At 44.9% G+C, this 26,781-nt stretch overlaps 1 protein-coding gene across 1 annotated transcript in view; it reads right to left on the bottom strand.

Moving 5' to 3' along the window:
• Window positions 1-26,781, bottom strand: part of FLT1 (fms related receptor tyrosine kinase 1) — a 174,568-nt gene that overhangs the window by 84,839 nt on the left and 62,948 nt on the right. The window contains exon 12 of the mRNA XM_058688848.1: window positions 7,534-7,648. Coding sequence (XP_058544831.1) covers window positions 7,534-7,648 — 115 coding nt within the window. The remainder of the gene's footprint in view (window positions 1-7,533; window positions 7,649-26,781) is intronic.

Below are 26,781 nucleotides of genomic sequence, written 5' to 3'. Positions count from 1 at the left end.
CACAAATTACTCAACTTCTTCGCCTGCCAATTCCCAGTCTAGGAAATGAAGACCAAAGTTGTGAATACAACAGTATCGTTTCACTAGATTTTAGTGCTATTTGACTAATGAGCCCTGAAAGAGACACTGGGGTGAGTGTGAAGGCACGATCTAAGCTGTGATGTCTCAAAGAGTAGTGTGACACACATTTACACAGCTTTAAGACCCACTTTGCTGTCTTTTAAAGATCGATTAAAAAAGAATAAAGATAAAAATCAGTAATACGCAACAGATGGTTGGTTTTAAAATTTAACCCAGCAGGGCAAAAAATACATACTTATACATTAAAAAAAAAAATGAAAAAAGCTAGTTAAGTTTTTTATATTTAAAAGGACAAAAAAAAAAGAATTTATCCCATTATTTCTAGATTGTTGCAGCTCTTGCTCTAGAACACAAATCACTGGTCAGAGGCTTTGAAATTACAGAGGCTGCCTGTAGTGATGCCTCCGGATGAGAGGGGTGTCCTCGCCGAAGCGTTAATTAGACCCAGTGACTCACAGGCTAAAGTAATATATAGACTAAAATGTGACAGTGGGCATGCTAAGACGATGAACACAAACTCTACAAAGGGTCCTAACATTTTTCTGAGTTGCTAAGTAAGGGGCTAGTCACTTCACTTATGTTCTCCTATCCCAGCCAATAAATGGACATGTTTCTGTCTTTTATCTACAGATCAAGATGACTGAAAACTACACTCCTAGTTTTTTTGTTTGTTTTGGTCAGCAAATTTTCTGTAATTTTCACTATGGTAGAGTGTATATTACGTGTTATTTCCTCTTCTGTTTGTTGGATCTGTTTAATTACATCTGCTCATATATCCTGTATGTTGTTGACATTATTGGCAACGAAAACATCTGCAATTTGTGGCAATTCTCATTCAACTTCGCCCTCACTGATTGGGTGTTCATCAAGGCACTGAGCAGATGTTGTAGGGGAAACAGAGAAGAACGTGACACAATCCCTAGTCTTAATCTTGAAGAGTCCTTGAAGGCCTACTTTAAGGTGATAGAGACGAAATTCCCCACTTGATGGCCAAATATGTGTTATTCTCTCTTCTGCAGAGAAAACACTCCCATGCAGGCAAATAACCAGTAGAGAAGACCCTGAAGGAGCTCAGGGGTCTTTTTCTCTATGTCAATTATTTTTTTTCTCTATGTTAATTATTAATCGATATAAGAGGTGGCAAGTAAGAGGAAACAGCTATCCAGAATATTTCTTTTGAATTATCGCACCCCCCACTTAAAAGCCATGGAAGAAAATGGAAGTACTTCGAAGAGAAGCTTGCAGGCAGCAACGTGAAAGGAAGTGTTAGCTCGTGGCCGCTGGGACAATGCAGACCGTCAAGTAAGACTCTGACTTCTTTATTTGGTCTCTGGAAACTTGGGCCCAGACGCAGCCAGTTCAGACCCAAGGGACACCAATGAAGGTCCCCCCCCCCCCCCCCCCCCGCTCAAGCACTGCTTTTCTTATGACGTTAGCTCTCAAGTGTTTATCCTCGTGGGGCTCGGCACAATCCTATCTACGTTCTTTGATTTGTTGCTCAATAAGTAAGTGAGGAACTCATTTCTGTCTGTACCGAGAATGCTGATATTAGGGACAGTGATCACCTGAATCTGAAAGTTCTATCTGCGTTTCTATTAAAATTATTTTGATTTCACTGAACTCAAAGCAAATGAGCAAGGGAAAGTCAATTCAGATGTGCACATCTGCCATAGTTAAGACTTGGGCAGGCAATCTGGCGATAATTCCAATGAACAGATGGATAGCTCAGAACCCCTGTATAATCAGAGAATAAAATCGAGATACCTAGGAATGAAAGGAATACAGGTCACACAATGAGCCACAGAGATACAAATGCATCCGAGTCTCTCTTATTTTGCTTGAATGAGCCCTCCCCAAACCAACACCTTAGCCATAGGCAAGTCTGCTCCAGAACTCACCTCTCCCAAGTTTCTATTAAAATCGAATGAGAAAATGACATTGATGGGGGTTTACATTATTTGTTTCTGGGTACGTTTATGTAGCCCTCTAGCTGTGTGCCAATGTGTGAGGTATTATCTCATTTACTCCTCCCATAGCCCCGTGAGGTGGGTATATTACCCTTGATCTCTACATGAAACTGCTTTTCGCCTTAAAACTCTTTAGATGGAAAAGCACAGATCTATTGGTAGTGTTCTGTCTACTCTTCGGATTGAATTTTTCTTGAAGAATACATCCTTAAATTGGCAGAGATGGGTCACATAAGCTGAAATCTTCCTAGGGACAGAAATACTCGGTTCTTTCTTATTATTTGACACAAGCTGCAAGCTGTTTTTCAACTGATACACTATTATAAGGTTTGAAAACAGGACGGATGAATGAAAAAGTTATAAAGAAGGAAATTTAAGGATAAGATGAAATGAATACCCTATGATCAACTTTATTAAAAATTATCTGATTCTAGGGCACTTCTTTTTCCAGATAATGTATTTTTAAATTACAAACGGAAACGTGTTTTCATGAAAAACAAAAGATGTTTGGTAAAGGAAGTAGAAACTTTATAGGGTCAGAAAAAGCTCAAGTGTGAATTGTAGGTGGGTGCGGTTTTTCTGGGCAGAAGACAACTTCTCCTAGGGCGTTAAGTCGAAACGCAGGAGTCTTCTGAGTGAAAGGGACAAATCCTTTCCCCGGTGCCTGTAACCAAATACTATTGTTTCAAAGGGGGGAAAACATGAAAATAGCCTAACAGTTGGAACACCAAATATTAACTTAATACTTGAAAAGGGCAAGTGCCAAGAATTTGAGTTGTTACATGTGGAATCTACACTTTGAGGGTGCCTTTAACTTGCCCTGCCAGGACCCCAAGGATTTAGACAGTAGAAAAAGACCCTTCACGTCATTCTCCGGGTTCTTTTACATGACCCAAGAATGCTGATAAAATGTGTTGTCAGGTACTGTAAAGTGGGAAGTTATTCATACCCCTTCCTTCCTTCCCTCTCCCCAAGCATTAGTAACTCCCTACTACAATGCGGTTTGAACCTCATGGAAGAGAATGGATGGGATGATGTGTAATTCTGCCTAGTTTCCAGAACTCATTTTAAAAGGTCTAAATATGGAACGGTGATTTTAATCTCGGGATGTTTCTAATATCGTTTCCTTTTAAGTGTGTCAGGGGGACATAAGAGTAGATATATAAAGGCCATGGAAGCATCTAAAATTATCTAAAATTAACCTCGGGTGGCACGTTCGAGCCAAGTGATGGGAAAATAGAACAGAAGGATTAAAAAAAAAAAAAAGAAGAAGCCTGGAGGAATGTGGGAAATGAGACCCGAACTGCAATTCTGTGATTAGGTTTCATGCCTCTTTCGTGGATTGGTCCCATACGGCACACTTCTCAAGGTAACCTCCAAACTAGCAAACTACCTCGGCGGAAATGTGGCCAGAACGGTAAAATTGTCGCAACTCTCCAGCCTCACGGAGTTAACGCCGTAATATGTATTTCCTGACTGTGTTTTCTAACCCAGGGTCCCTTCGACTTCCTACTCCATAGCTGCAACCCCAACAGTCTGGCAACCCCATTAAACAATACTAAAACTCCTCACTTGTTATCAGCAACTCCAATTGATGACTCATTTTTCACAGATCTAGGCCAAAACTTGCCAATAAGGAAACTAAATTTGATTGTCCTCTGCACCCTTCTAGGAGTTAAACAAAAAAAAAAAAAAAAAAAAAAAAAGGGGGAAAAAAGGAAACGCCTGGAATATTACGGATGCTCCAGTGAGCCCTCCATCCTCTTGACCTGTCAGGGGGAGGGGTGTCGCTGGGCAGGCTCGTTATGTGACTGCAGGTAAAAGGGTCATTTATAGCCTAAGCTGGGACTTTACTATGCTTGCTAAACATGGACAGAAAAGCAGTCTTGTGGACACAAGTGCCCACTGGGTCTGGAGGTCTATATTTAAAACCTTTGCAGGGGCGCCTGGGTGGCTCAGTGGGTTGAGCGTCTGACTTCGGCTCAGGTCATGATCTCGGGGTTCATGGGTTCGAGCCCCGCGTCGGGCTCTGTGCGGGCAGCTCGGAGCCTGGAGCCTGGAGCCTGCTTCGGATTCTGTGTCTCCCTCTCTCTCTCTCTCTCTCTCTCTCTGCCCCTCCCCAGCTTGCACTCTGTCTCTCCCTCTCTCAAAAATAAATACACATTAAAAAAAATTAAAAACAAAACCTTTGCACAAGTACAAAATTACAAAACGATAAAGTTGTTTCAAGCCACATGACAGACAATCAGGGAAGTTCTTCTCTCCCTCAGGGTTTGGGCCTTCACTCGCCCTGTGCTTTCCAGGTATCCTGCATGGAGTCAGGCTGCTGCTTCAGGGTTCATTCAGGCTAATTCGAAACCTCATCTGGCTTTTTCATTTTTCACTTTTTTTTTTTCCTATTGTGTATTTTTGTGGCTAGGATGCCACAACAGGACTAGAAGCTGCCGCTGAAAAGTAGGCTCATACATTCTCGTGTTAATATCCAGCAGCCAACGGTACGCGTACCTGACGTGGTCAGAAGGCAAAACAAACGGACACAATTGATGGCATCTTAGAGTTTTCTACTAGTTGGTAGAGCAGTGGTTTTGGGGACAGGAACACTTTGCTTTGAATTTCTCATTTACCACATTTAAGTTGTTTGAGTTCATCTCGTCACCCCCATTTTTCTTATCTTTATTTTAAAAAATTGTTTTTAATGTTTATTTTCGAGAGAGAGAGAGAGAGAGAGAGAGACAGAACACGAGTGGGGGAGGGGCAGAGAGAGGGGGAAACACAGAATCTGAAGCAGGTCCCAGGCTCTGAGCTGTCAGCACAGAGCCTGACGCGGGGCTCGAACCCACAACCGTGAGTGAGATCATGACCCGAGCCGAAGTCGGATGCTTAACCGACTGAGCCACCCAGGTGCCCCTCTCATCTTTAAAAAGGAGACAAGCACTCTGCCCAAAGACTGGGGAATGTCAAAAAGTTTTACAGAATGAGGAATTCAGATGTTATTTGTTATTGTTCAACCCTATGTGGGGGGAATGATGCCGTCTACTTTGGTGCCTTCAAACGCAAAAAATACAGCTGGACACACAGATAACATAAGCATAATCACACTCCAGCCGACAGTATCCATACGAATGAACGGCTCCAAATCAAGATATGCATATATAAATAGACAACTTGGCAATGGGTTGATAGGTTTCTCCTTTTTAAAGCATCGCTACCCCTGTGCCTGATAAGAGCAGATTTTTAAGTGTAGTTTTCACTAATGTCAACAGACAAAAGTCACCAGGTCTCAGGTCTACTGAGATGTGCCCAGTTCAGAAGATGTCAGCTACTACTGAGGCTCAGTGGAGGTCAGGGGCGCAGCGAACGCACAGTGTTTTCGCGGAGAGGGCAGCAAAGGCAACCCAGTGTGCGTTCCCTAAGTTCAAGGTTCCTCTGCTCTTATGCAAATCCACTGCGTGCACAATTTCTACCTGGACACTTGAGGGCTGGGGGGGACCAAGGCCAACATGAAGCTCAGGAGATCTGCTGAGAGTAATAAAGTCCACTGCATCTGGCCCACGAGTAGCAGGTTTTCAACCACCAAACATAAAACTGTGGTAGCCTAGAAGTAGGGTAAAGTCTCTGAGCCCTTCCAGTTCTTGGCGTCCTTTTTTAGAGGAGGAGTTGGATTTCCAACATTGGCCAATGGGTACAAAGTTTCAGTTATGCTAGGTTAAGTCCTCGAGATCCACCACAGGACACAACAGCTCTAGTTTACCATGCTGTGGCCTATATGGAAACATCTGCTAAGTGGTATCGCTCATTCATGCATTCATATATTCAATGGGAGGAAACTCTTGGAGGCGACAGGTGAATTTATGGCATTGACTGTGGTGATGGTTTCATGGCTGTGCGTTTACCTCCAAAGTCATTAAACTGTATACGTCAAATCCGTACAGTGTTTTGTACATCAATCATACCTCAATAAAAATGTTTTAATACTAAAAAGAGCACCAGCAACGATGCCTACTAGGCTCTCATTAGGTCAGGGAACTTTTTTTTTTTTTTTTGGTTAGAAGTCTATTTTTTTAAAGGTGGGGTATAATTGATACATAACATTGTATTCGGTTCAAATGGAGAGCGTAATTTGCATGTATTACCATACAATCACCCAAATAAGTCTAGTTAACATCTGTCATCACGCATAGTTAAGCAACTTTTTTTTTTTCTTGTGATGAGCACTACCAACGTCTATTCTCTTAGCAACTTTCAAATACGCGATACGGTATTATCAACGATAGTCCCTATGTCGTGCATTACATCCCCAGGACTCAGTTACTTTATCACTGGAACTTGGCTTGATCACCTTATTTTTCACACCCCTCACCCCACCACCAATCTGTTCTCTGTTATCGATAAGCTTGGGGTTTTGCTTTGGATTCCACATGTAAGTGAGATCAGACAGTGTTTGTCTTTTTCTGCCCGACGTCTTTCACTTTGCATAATGCCCTCCGAGTCCATCAATGTCCCAAGTGGCAGGACTTCATTCATTTTCGTGGCTCAGTAATATTCCTTTGTGTCTACACAGGCCACATAGTCTTCATTCATTCACTGATGGACACTTCATTTGCTTCCATAAATGGGCTACTGTAAGTAATGCTGCTGTGAACTTGAGGGTGCACGTATCTTTGACAATGGTGCTTTTGTTTTCTTTTGGATACATACCCAGAAGTCAAACTGCTGGATTACGTGGTAGGTCCATTTGTAATTTTTGGAGGAACCTCCAAAAACCTCCATGTCGTCCATAGCAGCTGTGTAAATTTAGAGTTTCGCCAACAGGGCACAAGGGTTCCCTTTTCTCCGCATCCTCACCAATGCTTATTATTTCTTGTCTTTTTGATAATGGCCATTCTGACAGGTGTCAGGCAACAGCTCATCGTGGTTTTGATTTGCATTTCTTAGGTCAGGGAATCCTAACATACTGTATGTGTTTGCATACCCTGAGTAAGGTTTTGCCCTTGCAAAGGCAGAGGGGGAAAAACAACGTATTTTGTGAAATGGAAACATTCCACTCGAGCCCTAAGTCTTGTACCAGCTTATGCTTATCGACACCCTACTCTGTGGGTTATCAGGGATTCTCAGTCCTGGGTCCATGCTAGAATCTCCCAGGTAATTTTGATGAACCTTAGGCTCTACTCCAGAGATTCAAATGCAATTAATAATTCGTGGAGTATTCTAATATTCAGCTAGGGTCGAGAGCCATTGATATTTGAGAGGCAGCTCCTTTGGGACCCAGTACTCATTCCTTTGGAAGTGGTGGGCCACTGGAGAACCGAGTGCGAGAAGTCTCCGAGTATCTGTGCACGAAGACCTGTCTCAGATCTCGTCTTTCTTCTCTTTGAATTTTTGTTTGAGCATTCGAATGACTTCTGGCTCTAGTCAACCTAGAACTGGGAGCTGAGTGCGTGTTTTTAAAATAAATATCCCAAATGCACATTTTTGCAGACAATACCTTATTCTTTCCTTCTATTATTGCCGTGCGCTGAGTGATGCTCTCAATCCTGTTTCCTACGTTGCTGTCAGGATCCAGGATCAGGGGCTCATCATTATTGGAGCAGAAGTCATATCTGTTTAAAAAAAAAAAAAAAAAGTAGGTCATTACTATGTTGCTTTGTAGCATGGTAGCATGGTCCAGTCCAGGGTGACAGGTGGAATCAAAATCATCACTGGTTAAGTCCTGAGATAACAAGATAACAAAACGCATTCTCTTCTTTCCCTTGGAGTGTCCCCCCATATCCATCCTTAGAACCTACAAACAGAAAACACATTTTGCTTGAACTGAAAGAAACCCACACCAGTGTATCTTCGTACATCCTTCCTGTCCTAAATGTTAAATACTAAGTAAAAATGCAAAAATTAGGAAATTGAGTATCTAGATTTTAATGAGTTCATGGAAGAGGAAACATGCAAACACAGGGGGGAAAAAAAAGAAGTTACATTAATGAATGGAAACCTCAAGGAAATAATAGCATTTCACATCTATAAAAGGTTGGCTTTTAATCAGAATATTCCATTATACAGCTGATTTTTTTCCAGGGCTAATTAAGTGTATATGGAAACACACAGCAGTTATTAAATTCGGTCTATTTCTTTCCAAGTTTGGGGATATCATGAGAAGCTCTTTAACTGCTTAGGCCTCCAGTGTTTAATTATAAAACAATCTCCTCTGTTTCTAAAAGTCCATGAAATCTCTTATTAAGCTAGCTAGTAGAGTACCCTTTTAAAGACAGAAGGTAACATGCTCTCTCAAACACACATTATTATCAGCAAACTACGGTTTTCGTATGGTTTACTACTCAAATTTTGGTGTAAATATTTATTTGTCATGTATCATGTTCTACATAACCCAGGTTCTGCGTGAATTAAAAAAAATCCCAACAACAAAAAAGACACTTCCGTCCACTCTGACCCAGTCAGGAGTATCTTCACTGGCCTTGCTGCCCGCTGGCTTTTCCCACCTCAGACCATCCCCCGAATGTTCTCATTTTTAGTGGAAACCTTTCTGCTCCAAAGTTCCAAAGGGCGTACTGAAGAAAGCCCAGGCTTCCTTGTCTGACAGTCAAGACCATCCACAACGCATTCCCTACCCAGAATTTGTGGTGAGCAGAGAGCCTGCTGGGCTCTAATTTATACATGTTGTGGGCAGATTATGGAGCTTTTCCAACCAGGAGGAACTTCAGCCTCCAGGCTGTTCCAGGAGGAACAGCCCAGTTCCAGAAAGAATGAGCGGTTGATCCAGGGTAGCCAATGGCAGCAATGATTGACATACGATGACAGAGAATAAAGTAGGTGAGGAAGAAGGTAGGATAGATGGGACTGTGGTGACCAGGAAAAAGTTCTGTGATTATCCCTCTCCTTGAGCTGAGAAGGGGCTCCGGACTGTTAAACCACTGAGTCTCTCTGGGTGGTCTCCCCTCCGGGCCTGTCAAGTCCTCCCCCAGAGCACTGACCACTTTCTAAGTGGCCCCCCTGGGCCAGCCGCTCCAGGGGATGGGGCCCCATCTGCTTAGCCACTCCGTCCTCACAGTAAGGCAAGGGCCTAGCGTGTAATTGGCACTCCATTAACACCTGTAAACATACACACCTGCACGGGGGACAGATACGCTGTTTCTAGCAACAGCTTTCATTTAACTGTTCGTTATTTTCAAACATACTGGTTAAGTAGAGACCTAATGTACTAAAGCCCCACAGACTCACCGCCCAGATTGAAGTTATCAAGATTTTGCCACAGCTGTTCGGGTCTATCCTTGTTTCTTTCTGTTTTCTCTTCTGTGAAGTATTTTGAAGCAAATCTCAGACATCGTGTCATTTCAGCCCTACATATCCCTAAAAGAGCGCACACCTTCTACCGTAACAACGCCTAACTGTACCAGCTCCGTGTATCAGACTTGCCCAGATGTTTTTAAAATGTCTCTCTTCTAGACTCTTAAAAATTGACAACTGAGGGTTGATGGGGGGTGGGAGGGAGGGGAGGGTGGGTGATGGGTATTGAGGAGGGCACCTTTTGGGATGAGCACTGGGTGTTATATGGAAACCAATTTGACTATAAATTTCATATATTGAAAAAAAAATAAAATGGCAGGAGATATTTAAGACATAAAAAAAAAACATGCCTAATATGGAGGCTAAATAAAATTCTGCTCATGTTGTTTTTTAAAAAATAAATTAATTAAAAAAAATATATAAAATAAAATAAAATGTCTCTTTTCTACACAAGTTAGATTATAAGATTTAAAATAAAAAAGAACAGTAAGGACTGGCCGTTCCGTGAGGAATGTAAGCGATTTCTGCCAGATATGCCTGATCATCATCAGGGAAAATCGGTGAACATCTGAACCGTTACTGATTAGTAGAAGAAAACGAACCCAAGAGGAATGATATCCTTTCTCCTCTAACTTGAAACATGTTAATGCCACAGTTTTGAAATCACACGTCATCGCGCTCTTTTTCGCGATCGGTATTCTCCGTTCTCTAGACTGTAACATCCCTGCCCTCGCATCTCTCACACACACTCAGTACGCACACGGGTATATACACGGGACATCTGCCCCCCACGTAGCTGGGGTTTTGTGCACACGCGCACACCTGTATCAGGCCAGTGCGTGTGTACTTGGTACCGTTCCCATCGAAGGGCTGAAGTTCTCTTGTACCTGGAAAAGAAGCTTTGCATTTCATTCTTTCTTTTCCCCCCAAAGAAGGGACAAAGATCCAGGGACGCCTCACGCGGAGATCTTAATTGCATCCTTTTGGTCTTCAGGAAAAGGCAGAGAAATATGTTGGAGCCCAGCAAGTCTAGGCATTTCCCGAGGGAAGCGCGGTCTGCCGAGTTCACGTGGGGCTGTCAGCCTCTGACCCCCACCCCTGCCCCCAAACTCTGAGGGCGCTGACAGTGGCACCAGCCCTCCTATGGACACCACAGGCCGGCCCCGGTGCAAAGGTCCTCCGAGTGCACAGGACAGATTCTGTGGCTGTTTTCTAATTTGGGGACTGCTTTTTTTTTTTTTTTTTTCCTTTTTCCCTCTTTGTAATTGGAACCATAAAAATAGAAGGTCATTTAGGAGCCTGACTATATAACAGCACTTGAAAAGAGATTTGGGGGGGGGGGGGAGGGGAATTTGCCGAAGCCTTAAGAATACATCAAGCTCTTGAGGAAGTAGATTGTGCCATGTTTGAAGATGCAAAGATAATCACTGTGCTGGGAACCGTCTTGAGGGGGGAGGAAGCCGAACAACAAGAGGAAAGCAGCGTTCACTCCTGATTTCGCACAGGAAGCCCACGGCACCTCCTGTCAAAGGGAGATAAGAAAGCTCCCAGGCACTATTCTGGACAAGGCCACGGTTATCAGCTTCAGCTCCGCGCGGTCCTCTCCATGCGCCCAGCCTCTGTCTCTTGCCTAATGAGCTTTCGGACTCCTGCCTCCATTTGCATACAGTGCGCCAAATACAAGAGCACGGGGGGTATTTATAACCATCGAGTCGCAAACGATTTCCGGGGTAAGAGTGTACTCTGTGTCATCTCATCAATTGCCCTGGAGGTGAAACAAATTCGCCTTGGACTAGAGATCGATGTCAAGACATTAGACCCAAACGGCCGATTATGTGTCCAACACACGGCGCTGGAGATCCCTCCGTGTGACACGTCAGTCTAACTGCAAGAAGGAACCATCTGTGAGACTCTCCCACCTGGTCTAAGTAACCGGGTAGGTTCTTTCCGCACGTAATGGGAAAACACCACCCTCCAGAGATGTTCAGGACTCTACAGACCCGCAGGCTTTGGGTTGATGTTTCCTGTAGGGGTGACGGATGTGCCCTGTTCCCTTCACATTCATAAATATCTGGCTCCTCCGTGACCAAGGACAGATGAAGCCAGTCTGGGGCCACAGACAAAGGCAAAGCCAACACCGAGGTCAAAGCCACAATCTTCACTGCTGGTCCTCACAGGCAAGCTAACCGGCCACAGGCTATAATACACACTATGCGTAACACACTCTATGTAATAACACACACAGTGTAACACACACTATGCAATGTTATACTCTACTATAATAAGGGTATTTCCTATTGCTAAGCACCACGCTAAGTGATTCATATACTCTATCTCCTGAATTCATACAACATCCTAAAAAGTAGGTACTATCATCCCCCCTTTAACGGATAGGGAAATTGAAGATTAGAGAGGTTAAGTACATTATTACCCAAGGTCAAACAGCTAGTAAATGGAGGAGGCAGATTACAAGTTAGTAATCTGATTAGTAAACGGATTACAAATTAGTTCTGACTCATTCCAGAATCTGCGCACTTAACCCTTCCTCCATATGCAACACAACATCCATCAACTGTCCTCCCATACCAAGAAATTGTTATACTTCAGTGCTTCTTTGTGTACAGGAAGAAAAGGCTTCTCAAATATCCACTACACAAACTGCGTTACTGCGCTGGGGATTTAAGGGGTTGTTTTGCTTCGTTTTGTTTTGGTTCTTTTTTAGCCCTTTGTGCAGTAAGGGTCAGCTTCTTTCCACAATTGGGCCAACACCCTCATCACACAACCAAAACATGTTACGCGCCCAAAGTGTGCACGTTCCACGATTACAGCTTCTATTAGAACTCCTTTTGTCATCCGAGTCTCTGAACTCGGTTCCTATTCACCTTTACAAACCCTTTAAGTCACCTTGACAGGAAATGCCGTACAGACTGTATCCCAAGGTGTCCCTTTGTGTTCACCTGTGCATTTCTTAGTGCTGGCTTTGAGCAGTTCCGATTTGCAGACTGTCTTCATTCCTCCTGCCTCTCTTTCCCCTCCCCCCGACCTCAAAGGCAGAGCCCACACTTTCTTTAGAGGATGGACTGTCACATCTCCTGGAACGAGAAGGGAGAGTCCAGCTGGGTGGGCTTTAGCCGCTGATGGTCAGTATCTGTGTATTCTTTGTGTGGCGCTCTCATAACGGCCCAACGCTTCACTGAGCCTTTCTAGAAACTGACCACGTGTTTGGTGCCTGTAACGGTAGCCAAGCCTCCTATGGTTATCTAGTACAACTTCTCACTTCTTAAATGATTTCTACCAAATTTAGGAACCACCCCAATTCCGGAAGGTCTACTCCACAGCCTGACTCTCAAGATGAAGACACACGGGTGTGGTTTGTTTTGGATTGCCTTTCACCCCATGGTAAATAACTGATTAGCTGACCTTTCTTTCAACATTTCGCATCTGCTAAATCCTGACTCTCGGTTGGTGAAGGGAAACTGGCAGTTACTGGGCTGATACTACTGTGTCTGAGCTAAGGAGCTACAGACATTTAAGTCCAACTAATTCTCACAGCCCCCCCTTCGGCGAAACAGGCATTATCATGCCTGTTTCAAAAATTGCTTTACTACGAAGGAAACCGGGACTCAGAAGTAGCAGACGTGGGATCAGACCCCAGATGGCCTCAAATCTTTCTATCACACCAGAATTCAATCCATCACACATGACACGTTCTGTTCCCAAGAAACCTCCCCAAACCCTTCTCACCATGCTTCACAGGGTGAATCTGGCTCAGAGTCACGGGTGAGAGGAAGACTCTGGGGGTCCTCGAAATCTAACTGGTGCAAAGTCAGACACCAAGAGAAAGTGAAAAATTGGCTTTCAAAAGCACCTAGTCCTTTGGTGGAGGGTGAAAGGGGCAGAGGGATGTTTTATAATTACATTTTTGACATAAATTCTGCTTTGTTTTGACCATAAAAATGTTCTGATGCTAAAATTATAGGAACTTTTGGGCTCCTACTGGCTGAATTTGACCACTTAAAAAAAAAAAAACATGCAACAAAAGAACAAATCCAAACTTTTATCACCATCTCTGTCTTCCCCTGTGACCTACTTGTGTGGGCACGATTGCTGGACATGTTCTAGGATGCCCTACGATGAAGGACATGTTCTAGGATGTTCCAGGATGAAGCTGGCCTGTTTGACTATGAACTCCAATACACTCGTGGCGGGCAGCTGACTTTAAAGAGGGCCTCTGGGGTGCGGGTGTGCAGCGATGGGCTGCCTATTCGAGCCTGAGTCATGCCTAGGAATGAATGTAGGCCTCAGTTTATAATTAAAGCACAATTAGTTGGAAAAGAGGCTCTAGAAAGCTCTATGAAGTCTCAAGACGGAGAATAACCTCCCTCTCTCTTTTTTTCCTTCTTTGGACAATGAAATCGGAGGACTCCTGGTGGGGTGGACCCTGCTTCTCTGTTTAATGGGGTCTGACTGCACGTGCTAACTCTGATTAGAATCTGTACAGAATACTGATCATTTCAAGTTAGGAAACAAAAGGGGAGAGCAGTAACGAAGAGCAAATCGAGGCTGTAAAGTGTCTTTAAAGAAAAAAAAAAAAAACTAGAAAGGAAAAAAAAGACCACCTGGCAGCCTGCCAGAGGGCACGGCCAGGACTGGTTGCCCATTATGGCGTACCCTCCTGTAGAAGAGCCCGATGTAAACTTTCCTCCGCTACTGTGCGTGTTGTGTCAAAACATTAGTGACGGTGTGCCTGAGCCATCAGATGAACAGAATCTGCAAACACTCTCTGCTCCCCTCCTCTCACGTTCTCTCCAAACAAATAAAACAATATAGGGGAGGGGCCGCTGGCAGAAAAAAGGTGTGGAGTTGGAAGGAGTGTTTAGACAGAATGGTTCCTGCTCCTCGTGCTCCAGGAAAAGGGCCTGGGCCTTGGGGGTGGTCACAGGGTCACGCCGAGGGGATTCTGGACGAGTGACGACTCTTGCGCACGGAGAGACCTTGTGACGCCTCGGAGCCCATACTGAAAACTACTTCTTGTCTGCACGGAGAGCGGGGAGTGGAGGCGGCTTTTCAGGGATTGAAGGCTCTGGCCCAGCTCCTTGGACAATGGTGGAGGTGATCCAGCGCCCTGACCACCTCTGTTTCGATAAGAGCTTTTCCGTGAGCGTCTTGGCCTGGGCCACTTCCTGCTCTCCAGGGTCTCCTGGTCCATTCACACTCAGGACAGGGCCTGTCTTTCCAGGCTCTGCCTTCCTTCCTTCCTTCTCTCTCCCTGCTTGCTTCCATCAAGAACTCCAAGCTCTCCCTGATTCTGTCCCTCTTTTACAGAATCTGAGCCAGGGCCAAGGCATCCTTGCAACCCTATCACCCGGGTGACAAAGGGTAAATACTCATGCGGCCACACCCGGATGTGGGTCTTAACAGGAACGCCTACTTTGTTCATTCCTTTTTCTCCTGAGTGGAAGGCTGGTCAGCTGAGGAAGGGTGATCTGATAAATAAGAAATCTTTAGCGAGATCTCCAGAGTGGCCACCAATAACGTCTTTTAACTTAAGGAGTCTTAAAGTGTTACCTCTAAATATTTCAAACTGTTGTTGCCTTTTGATTTCACGGAAAAGAAGAGACCAGATTACTGGTCACATTGCTGTCAACGTGCAAATGTCCAGAGAGCCTTCACGGGGAGAAGCGGGGAACCACGACATTAGGAACGTAGAATGTGTAGCTAGTCTGATCTGAGTTCCAATCACGCTTTTACAACGTCCTAGTTCGGTTACCCTAGACGGCAAAAGCCCAACCTAGAGAACCACAGTCCCAGAAAACTGCTCATAGGACTCCCAGTCTTTTCAGTCCTTTGAACAGTTCTGAAATAGAGGGATCGTATCACCTGTCATAAATGTTGCTTTGATGTTAACGCCACTGATAGGGGCTAAGGGCTCTGATGATTTCCGGTCCCGTGACACTCACCACAGGAGAAACGTTGCGGAGTCTGTGTATTCCACGTCCCAAGGATTAGGACAGGAGAAATCGCTTTTCTCAGATTTCAGTTCCCTGGAAGGCTGTACCTCTCTTGGTTTGTTTTCATCTGATGGGCCCCTTCACCTTGCGCACGTCTATTTCCTTTCTCTTTCTCTCTCTCCACAACTAGAAAGTAAAAGCACATGGGCCCTATCTCTGCACTAGCCTGATGGCATTTTCTCCTTTCATTCAGATTATTTGTTGTACTCTTTGTGAACCGCCTCAAATCCCTTGGGAAACGGATGTCCTCTTGGCCTCCCCGACTCAAAAGAAGCCACCCCATGTTCCTATGTCTTACTAGTTTTCTTACAGGGGTTAAAAGACGAACAGCAGGGGCGCCTGGGTGGCGCAGTCGGTTAAGCGTCCGACTTCAGCCAGGTCACGATCTCGCGGTCCGTGAGTTCGAGCCCCGCGTCAGGCTCTGGGCTGATGGCTCAGAGCCTGGAGCCTGTTTCCGATTCTGTGTCTCCCTCTCTCTCTGCCCCTCCCCCGTTCATGCTCTGTCTCTCTCTGTCCCAAAAATAAATAAAAAACATTGAAAAAAAAAATTAAAAAAAAAAAAAAAAGACGAACAGCAGGGAGATAATTCACAGAAGATCCTTTGCATCGGTGAACACCAGGGTGGCACTCAACGAGTCAATCGATGCAATTGCTTAGCACCGCGCCTGGCACACGGTAGATGGACTGATAATGTTACTTGTCATTTTATTATCTCCCTAGGTTAAGAACTACTTAAGAGCAGGGGCTATGTCCTGTTCGTGATGATGACCTCAGGGCCTAACCCCGCCACCCCATGAACACGAGAGGGGAACACCCGTCTCTTGCTCTGTTGGCTGTCTGATGAGAAGAGTGACCCCTGACGATGGCCTGACTAGATGTGGACTCAACCCTGTGTCAGGCGTCAACCCTGCCATCCATCACGTACCTCCAACGTGCTGAAAAACGGGGCACTGCTGACCCTCAAATGACCTCACATGTATCCCCTCAACTGAGCACCGTGTCACCACCATCAGTGTCTGTCCATTCACGGCGAGGAGTGTTAATGGAGACAGAGGGTCTGCCTGGGACCTGGACGAACTCCTCACCGCATTATCCGTACGTGACAAACTGACACTCATGGACAATCTCAACTGAGACAGTGACGCTGACATGTGGAGAAGCATCTTCTGGTCTAACAGAAAATAGAAAACCAACCAGCAATGGTCGCCGCCTTTCCTCAAGGGTGGACAAAAATATTGGCTCATAAGTATTAGTCCCATTCGATTAAAACAAAAAGATACATATTCATACATACTCCAATTAAGAAGTAGAATTGTGTCCTCTGAAAAAAGGAGAAGACCTAGTTCCTTCTGTTATTAAGGAACATACACATCTATTGAAGAGGCAAGTCAAATGCATGCTCACGTATCAGAATATTAAAAAAAAAATACCCTTGGGGCGCCTGGGTGGCGCAGTCGGTTAAGCGTCCGACTTCAGCCAGGTCACGATCTCGCGGTCCGTGAGTTCGAGCCCCGCGTCGGGCTCTGGGCCGATGGCTCGGAGCCTGGAGCCTGTTTCCGATTCTGTGTCTCCCTCTCTCTCTGCCCCTCCCCCGTTCATGCTCTGTCTCTCTCTGTCCCAAAAATAAATTAAAAACGTTGAAAAAAAAAATACCCGAATATAATTGAGTGCAGGCGAGTGAAATGCCAAGAGCCCATGTGGTACCATCACTGGACAAGACTTGGGGTCAATGAACGTTTGAATTGCTGAGGCAGAACTCACAAATGCGAGGAGATTCAGGATATTATAGCTCCTTTAATTTCCTAAAAAAATCGGAAAATTCTGCCATTTCTGGTCCCATCTTAATTTCTTTGGAGTAAATCACCTTCGTCAGAAGACCTGTCTAAAGACGCAAGCATGTTTCCTGGGAGGACATTACCCTAACGGCATGGGACCATTTTGCCAGAAGACTGTCAGCTTTCACAGCGTACTAATATATGCACGAGGCCACCTCGAAAGGAAACTGCTTTGCACCGGGCAGCCCCAGAGCAATCCGAAACTACTGGACAACTTCCAGCAAATAAACTTACGTGCAATGCACCAGCCACGGAGTTAAATACTTGATATGCATTAGCTCCTTTAATCCCCCCAAACAATCTTATGATGTCAGTGCTATTATCTCTACTGTGCAGATCAGGAAACTTGGACCCACAGAGGCAGTTTATTTTACCCAGAAGCTGGTAGATAGTAGCTGGTGGCAGAGCCAGGGTTCGGGCTCCAGAGGCCATGACCTTTAACCCTAGACTATATTTTTCTGCATCCTTCTTAAATTGGTTCTTGATATCACGCACATCGGCCCCTCTAAACACATCTGCTTTCTGGATCATGAGCTTTGGCCCCCAACTTACTCAATTTAAGGTCTAAATACTTGTTGTAGAACCAATCCTAGTAGTGAAAATGAAGTGACTGGTTGACGATGTGCCAGAAGACGCTCAACGATAGACTCTGACATGTCAACCAGGGCTGGTTTCCTAACAAGGTACTTAAACTTTCTGTAAATGGTAATAATTACAGTAGCTGCCTCATAGAAGCTCTGTAATAATTAAATGAGACAACACACATAGAACACAAATTGAGCACTTAGCATCCTCCAGATAAGTGCTCAATAATTTTCAGCGATAAAAGAAATAAACATAGGACTCCTGGGTCCTAGGCCAGGGGGTCTTCTACTGGACATACATACTCTTCTATTTGGCTCTACGTGGTCTCTAAATACCCACTTTTATTTTCCTCACCTTACTTTTTCACCCTCACAAGACAGAATTTCTCAACAAGGTAGCAACTAGTGATCGTCTTACATCATTTTCAATGATGAAGGCAAGGCATACGGAACATTAAAAGCCTAAGGAAAGGGGATAACATGCCTCCAGCTCATTTTTTAAAAAGCTCGAGTGAAAACCCACGTTCTTGGAGTTTAAGGCTTTGGTCTTCAGACATGCAGGACAGCATGTACAGGACACATGCTAATGACGTGCCACAGGAGGAAGACGACCAAAAAAGGAGCCTATGAAAGTCTATCAGTCTGTAAGAGTTACAGGGCGGGTTTGTGGGAAGGAGACAGAACAGCCAGGCATTAGCCACAGGAAAGGGAATGATTGGCCGGCTCAATTGTTTAGCCCCTCACTCAAAGAATTCCACATCAGATCCGGATTCACTCTGCCAATTTTTGGCTTTAATTTTTCTGCACCCAACTCTGATGATCCGGCCAAATTCCTCCCCAAGCATGGCCTTTTCAACTCTTCGACCTACTCCCATCCCCATGCTACTCTGTCATATCTATGTTCCTTCCATTCGACATTCTAAGACCTCCCCGCCATCTTGAGGATTCAGATCTTATTTCCTCCGTGCGGTTTCCTCTAAACCGCAGTCCTCACCACCGACCTCCACGGAAGCCATGATGGTTCATTTATTCAAGCAGATTCCAGGCACCTTCCATGGAGACTCGATGCAATGTTACGGTGGAAATAATAAAAGGGAATAATAAACAGGAAATCAGAGACTTGGGTCTAGTCCTGGGTTTGCCATTAACTAGCTGTGAGGTGAGGGATAATTCTTTATCTTTGAGCCAGTTTCTCCTCTATAAAGCTCTTTTTAATCGCTGAAATTCCCCAATTGTAAGTGAATTAAGCATTCAAAGTGACTAGATCAGGGCCTGCTGAGGCTCAGATTTGCAGCCACCATGTTTTTATTTTATTCAGTCATCAACTGCAAACCCTATGCTCTCTCCTTCATGGTCTTTTGTCCCCCCTTATTCTTCAACTCCTTTGCCTTCCTGTGCCTCTTGCAAAAATCCACAGCTTTGTGAGCCCCCTGAGGGCTGAGTGCTTGCTGAATCCTGATCCGGAAAATCAATCCTGAACAACAAATAAGGGAATGCAACTTCCTTGCAAAGGATCAAATAAATACCCCTGCATGGGGAGAAAGTCCCAGAGAGGGCCAGTACCACCAGAGTACCACCAGAGTCAAAGTGTCAAATGGACCGTTTGACTTGCTACCTTCTTCAGGTTGGTCTGATTTAGACCTGCTCATCCCACTGGGGTTCATGTCCCCTCAAAGAGTCTATTCCCACCTGTAGGTCTGGGGCCCAAACCAGAGCAGGTGGTCTGGTCACCAGGTCCCAAACCCATCTGCTGCTAACCTCTTTCTCCTCTCCCCTCCCATCCTCGGTGCGACTCTGACTCAACGGGTAGACTTTGTGGGATCACTGGTGACAAGAGTAAACCCAGTGGGCTTAAGCCAGTGCCTCCCCAAATCCGTCCCCTCAAGGATTTCTGCTCCTTCCTCTGGGAACCCATAGGGGTGCACTCAGAGGAGTCCCGTGGGATACCAATGAAAAGTAACCTTCTGAAATGCCAAACGACTTAGCCTCTCTTATTATCTGAAAACACCTGAGAAAGAATTTTTTTTAAGTTTATTTGTTTTGAGAGAGAGAGACAGAGTGCAAGGGTGGGGGGCGGGGGGAGAGAGAGAGAGAGAATGAGTGAATTTTAGACAGGCACTATCAGCGCAGAGCCCAACTCGGGGCTTGATCTTACAAACCATGAGATCATGACTTGAGCCAAAATCAACAGTGGGAGGCTTAATCGACTCAGCCACCCAGGCACCCCAAGAAAGAACTTTCTGGGCTTCAGTTTCCTAATGGGGAAATTATGTCCATTATGTAGAACTGTACAGATTAGGGATAATATGTGTAAAGGGATGAGGGCAACTTTGGCACCAGGGAGGGCTCATTGATTCCATCTATTATAGCTGTTACCATTAAGTAGACAGTGGCATTTAAGGTGACAAGGCATCCCCAAGGCTTCTAGAGAAAGTATGAAGAAACAAGTTCCAGTGACTTGAAGTGCATTGTAAGATACCACCTGGCCATAGTCTAAATCCATCACATCCTTTCTACACAATACATCAGGCTCTACTTTTTCACCTAAAAGGGCAGTGAAGTTACATTAAAACCACAGACTAGAGTCCGTATTTCAAGAAACAGTCTACTGATTTTATTCTTTGTGCTACACAGTGTGGGGGGAAAAACAGTCGTCTAAGTCAGTGGAGATCTAATCAAAATGTAGATTTCTAAGAGCAGGTGCACGTTTTATAAGTAATTTGTCCTATTTATCTATGACCTAAGGCTCCTGTGCCAGGACAGTAATTTGTAGATTCGGTCATGAAAACGCCCATTCAATTCTTAAAAATCTGCGAGCACGGCCCGAAATAATTTGAGAGACTCTGCCGATCTTTGCAAGGAACCTTCCCAAACTGTGTGTCGTTGCCTTCTGGTAGTCCTAATCCCGGGACGCTACGCTGAATTTTGCTCAAAAGATCCCTATAGAAATCATTCTGCGTAGACTTCCTATGACTCAGCCTTTTGGTTTAATTTAAACACATAATGAAATGCTTGATAGCAATTACAGGAGACAGTTAATTCATTAGAAACAATTATTCATCAGACTCGCTGTATTACCACAAGGAGTGGGAAAAAGAGGAACATCTCACAAAGCACAGAAAAGTGGCAGAGAGGCATTTGGCAAACAAACTCGTGTTCTGTTCTCAGGACTTTGCATGAAATATTAATAAGGGCTGTTGTCCAAACATTCACATTGGACAACACGCACTTCCTCATCCAGCAATTATATAATAGAAAGCAAGAAGTTTCTCATTAGTAAGTGAACGTTCACTTTTCGCTTGTGATGAAAGCCTCCTGTATAAGATGGCCAGATTTATTTGAACTTGTGTGTTCAAGCTCAAAGTGCTGCTACGATGGTCTTCGGCGCATTAGTCTTTAAAAGCCCCCATGTCTATTCGAGGTCTTGTATATGGCAAATTAAAATTCTCGATAGCGTGGCTGGCTTGAGTCCACAGATCCATACACACGCTACACAGAAAACATGTCAAGAGACACATGGATGCAAATCGCATGTATACTCTAGAGGAACGTGGTAAATATTGAAACATGCAGTGTGTGGTATTTCCAAAAGAAGGGGTCTTCTTAAATTATGCTTCCCTCTCACACCTGATCTGTTTGGCCCCCAGGAAAGATGTTGACCTTTTCAATGTTTAAATTGTTAACACTTCCATTTTGTAGATAGAAGACAGAATATGGGACATAAAATTCTTTCAATAGTAATAATAATAAATAATAATAATAGACATTCAAGCTGGCGGTCAATTAAATCCTTGAGTACGTTTCTAATTAACTACCATTAACAACTGCTTTGTTTTGGTCCCGTTCGTTGTGTGCATCAGTGGGGTATGTAGAATTATGCTTCTCTCAAACGATCTACCCCTCACACATCCCTAATGATTCAGGCCTTCCTCTTTTTGCCAATTTGCTGATGGAAACAATAGAGAGATGCAATTAAGCAAACCCTTCTCAGAGTTCCTAGATGCCTCCGCCTTCCCTCATTTTGTAGGCTGCCTCCCATCCCCACCCCTACCAAGAAGGCCTGCGAACCACACTCAGCCCCAGAGTGGTCCGCTTTCCCTAGACCGCCCCCTCCCCCACCCAGTCCTCTACTGCTGGGCAGGTGGAGAGTGTTCAGAAATGGGACATCAAACTGTGTGACCGAAATTATTACTTCCCATGAAACTTCTAAAGCATGTAATTATTGGGAGACTCCAGCAGACGGGACCGGCTTTAGGGTTTGGGAAGCAGTTCCTCGAAATTCCACCTCCGTCTACGGGGTTTTTCTTCCAAAATTCACCATTTTCACTCAGGCAGAGCACTCTGCCCCCTTCACCTTCCATGAGCTGAGAATCCAATTACACGTCTCACATTCCGAGGGGCTCGCTGGCCGAAGACCAAATAAAACAAGCACAGTTTGAGGGCTAACTGGGCAAAGAACGATAATGCCTTTGCTTGGGTGGGCTGGACGAAGACTGGAGAAGGTAGTCCAGGTTGGCAGTGAGGAAAATGTGGGTTGACACCAGTAGTGGGGAAGCTGTGGGGTTTTCTTTTTTAATGGGTAATTACCGGCATTATAATTACCGAGGCGGTTCTCTGTAGCACAGAACACATGCTTACCCGTCAGACTTTTCCTAACAACCACTGTACTTTCACGAGTTGATTTTTTCAGTGAGTTTGGCATTGATCCTCAGAGTTAATCCTCAGATCAAATTGCTTTGTGATTTGTAAGAAGCAGAAGGGAAACATCAGTGTGCAACAACTAGGAAATCATTTCAAGCTTTTTTGAATGGAGAAAACGTCATTTTTAAGTGATTTTCTCATTTCACTCATGAATAGCTGTGTATTATAGGAAAGGGGAAGCGGGGCAGTTACCATCTACAGAAGGGGAAATTGAAGCACAGATTAAATAGCTGGCCAAGGTCACACAGAAGTCAGGGCCTGTGCCAAGAATAGAACCCACTTCCTCACTTCCCAGGTCTCTGTCCCTGAGACGAGGGAATACGTATAGATAAAATAAGTAATTCCCAAATATGCTGGATCTTACAGAATTAAAACATAAATGCTAGCGGCCAATGGTGGGGATCTTTGTTTTGTACACGGTTGGCGGGAAAAGTAGGTGACTGCCAGTGCATTTGGGTCGAATACTGATGATGAGCAAAATGCATTTGCAAGATGCAAGCGATGTTTGGGGCGCCTGGGCGGCTCAGCCAGTCGAGCGACCGACTCTCGGTTTCGGCTCCGGTCATGATCTCACAGTTCATGAGTCTGAGCCCTGCATCAGGCTTTGCGCTGCCACCGTGGCGCCTGCTTGAAACTTCCCTTTCTCTCTCCCTCCCTTTCTGTCCCTCCCCATCTCGTGAGCACGTGCATGTGCGCCACCCCTCTCTTAAATAAACATTAAGAGACGTGTACTTTTTTAAAAAGATGCAAGCAACGTTTAATGCACGGGAAGGAGCCGAAGTTTCTCTCTGTGTACTTTTACCGGTCATCACGGACAGCCAGTAAAAGAAAAGGAGGTTTTTCACAAAGAACTCCAAACACTTAACAATTCGTTCCACTAAAGGACACCAGCGTAGTCTGTGCTGCGACTCTATTATAATCAGTGTTACTGGTGACCTTGATAGTTAGATGGAGACAGAGAACTAAAGCGGCCTGTGACGGAAAGAACGCATGCTCTGAAAACAAAGCTGCGGTCATCAATGGTCACAGGCCTTCACCTTCCCTGGAGAAAAGACCTAAACACACTCATCATGTGACAAGTGGGCCTTAGTTTTAAAAAGAAGAAAAGGCCACCCCAGAAACAACTGGGTAGACCCTGGGCGCTGACAGGAAGGCGAGCTGCGTTAATGGGTTAACGGCGAGTGTCAGGAAGGATGGCCCAGCAGCGGCTAACCGCCACTCACCAGCCTCCTGTTTGCGGGGGGGCAGAGGGGCCAGCCAGGCCTAGAATTCTCCAGTCGGTTACTGGCAGGCCCCCTTGGTGCTCAAGCACGTGCGAATAAAAGCCGTCTTGCAACATGTCAGACTCTTCCTGCGAAAACGTAACTGGTTGATCTGGAGTACCAACATCACACCAAGGCTGTCCTGTCTGCTCCTTGTTTCCTCCTGGGCCCCCTAAATCCATCTCTTCCGCTTCCCAAACAGGGTTCCCTTCCCTCCAGCCCAAGACTGTTACTCGTTCCTTGAGAGACCAACCTCCACACAGCAGGCAACCTCGTCCCAACTCGTCCCAGGGCAGCATGTGGCGAAGGACCACGCAAGCCAGACCAGCCCATCGCATGGGCGGGTCAGGAGTCCTACTTAGTTCTTCAAAATCCAGGGGGGGGAGGTCAAGTTCTAGCATCTATCACGGGCTTGCCAAGTAGGAGTCAGCTCTCCCACATCCTACTCTGCCCCACCCTGGCCTTCGCCAACCCACAGGTCAGGATCACTTCCCTCCATGACCGAAACGAGTGAGCGAGGCAGGCCACGGGCCGGGACGGTTACTTCCCTCCCCCACGGCACAGTTTTGTGTGCTTTTAAAACTGTTACCTAACTCGTCTGTATGTCCTTCATTTTTCTTCTGAGAAAAATCATGTTCCGTTTTCCTCAATTCTACAGCCCAGATCTGCTACTTTTCCATCGCTCAAGCACAGGAAAAGTCACATTTTTACTTTCCAAGACTTGGGTTCCCTTCTCGGAAGCGTTGGGTTAGAAATGGTCACTGTTGGGAAACTAGCTCTATAAGTAGGCAGAAAATTCTTCTCAAGTTCCTTAAAAGTTTGGAGGCTTGTTTAGAGAATTTTACCCCACTGCTGGCGGTAATCACAACCTTGCCTTCCTAGGACAGTCTGTACCTTTTGCCAAACACGTTACCTCACTTGATCCTCATCGTGTCTCTGTGAAGCGTGTGTAATTATCTGTATCTTATATGAACAGAGGCTATAAACTACACACATGTGAAAGGTGCCGTAAGCTTAACACCCCGGTGCACACTCCCTAGGTGATGCCCACACGAAAAAGGGACAAGTTTAGGAATATCCGCTTAGAAGTCTCTGCCAGTTGCTGAGGATAAGAAGGAATCCAAAATTCCACTTCATCTGGTATTCATCAGTTATTTTAATGCTATTAAAAATTCAAAAGAGGAGCGCCCTGGAGCGGCTCAGTGGGTTAAGCGTCCGACTTCCGGTCATGATCTCACGGTTCATGGGTTCGAGCCCCACGTCGGGCTCTGTGCCGACAGCTAGGAGCCTGGAGCCTGCTTCGGATTCTGTGTCTCCCTCTCTCTCTGCCCCTCCCCCACTCGTGCTCTGTCTTTCTCTGTCTCAAAAATACACCAACACTAAAAAAAAATTTTTTTTTAATTCAAAAGAAATGTTACCCTAGCCTCCGAATGTGCCAAAGAGTAAAAGGGGAAAAGATTCTGCTATTTCCTCTCAGCTCGTTAGGAATCTGAGTTAAAAAGGACCCAACCACCCTTTTCCTCCTTTCTTTCATTCCTAACGTTTTATAAGAACTAACTTGAGGTGAATCAAAAGCATAGCTAAAACACGGCTCAGCAGTGGATCACATTTAAAAAAAAAGAAGAAGAAATTTCTGTGCATTTTATTTATGGTTCTTAACTTGAACAAAGATGAATTAGCTGAGCCGTAGTTCTGACAGTTTTAAAATACATTTATGTATTTATTGGGCTCCCGGAAACTATACAATTTAAGTCTGAACCTCTTTAACTTAGATACATGAGCCAGTGGGCCACAGCAAGCCAATTAAGAAGTTGGAGCTCCTTAAAACACATTCAAACCTCAAAACTAAACTCACGCTTTGGTTGTGTCCATACACAGACATGTCCTTTACCTAGAGCCTAAAATTTAAATACCAAGAATTATCCTATATATTCAAGAGTAATGTACATATATCAATCACCTAATCTCTTGACGGCCACGCATAGATGTCACCATGCAAATATGTTACCATGTAACTCAAAATAAGATTCTAAAAATTCATGCAATAGAACGCCCTTTATTCAAATGTCACTAACTAAAATTCCTATCTACAACGGAATCTAGGTGTCAGGTACACAAAATACATTTATATAAAAACATATTTCATGGGGCGCCTGGGTGGCTCAGTCGGTTAAGCGTCCGACTTGAAACACACGGTGAAGAAACGCGGACATTGCAGGAAGAATCTAGAAAACCAAACAGCCACTTCTGTTTAGGCTGGAATTGTGTCTTTCTTATTTTTTTAGCAAGCTGATTTTGTTTTTGTTTTTGTTTTTGTTGAATAGCAATTTCCCCCAACACTCCGCAAGTGGGGTGAAAGCAAACATTATGGCATGATGATCATTCTTGGGCAGTCTCAATAATACCTTCTTGTTGCACTTATCGATTCTATTCCTGTTCTTCAAATCGGCTCCCACCAACTGTCCTCAGCATCATCCCTCTAGACTAAACAAAAATGGGAAAAGGGCAGGCAGGACTGTCACCGACAGGATGCAAGGAAACACCATACAGTGACCAGAAGGGAGGGATGTACCGTTCAGCAAACACACGGTGAGCGTCGACTACCACATGCACCACGGCCTGAAGACACAGAGAAGCTCTCAGCCGGCTCGTGGTTAAGAGAAACGACACACATACGCAAGCCTGGCAAAGTCACGATGGTGTACGAGGTGTGGCTCATACTGAAGAGGGAGAAAGGGGTCTGAATGAGGCAGTTAGGAGTGCTCGCGGCAGAGAAGCTGACACACGAACTGAGCCTTGGGGGATAAGGAAGGACTTCTGGGGGGGGGGCAGCAAATGGGTGGGAGCGCATTTCAGATGAATGGAAGAGCACGGGTAGCGATCATCAGCGCAGGGAAGGTCTCCCATCATGTCCAACGTTCACAAAACACGAAGAAGCTGAATGAGCCAAAGTCTAGGGATTCTCAGTTGAAAACAAGAGACTGGAGTTCAAACCTGAGTGTCAAAAAAGGCGAAGATAACCTGTCCCTGTGCTCCCCAAACTA

Source organism: Neofelis nebulosa, chromosome 1, assembly GCF_028018385.1.
Source record: "Neofelis nebulosa isolate mNeoNeb1 chromosome 1, mNeoNeb1.pri, whole genome shotgun sequence".
NCBI lineage: Eukaryota > Metazoa > Chordata > Mammalia > Carnivora > Felidae > Neofelis > Neofelis nebulosa.
The sequence above is the reverse complement of the archived record's forward strand: the minus strand, read 5'-3'. Positions and strand labels throughout refer to the sequence as shown.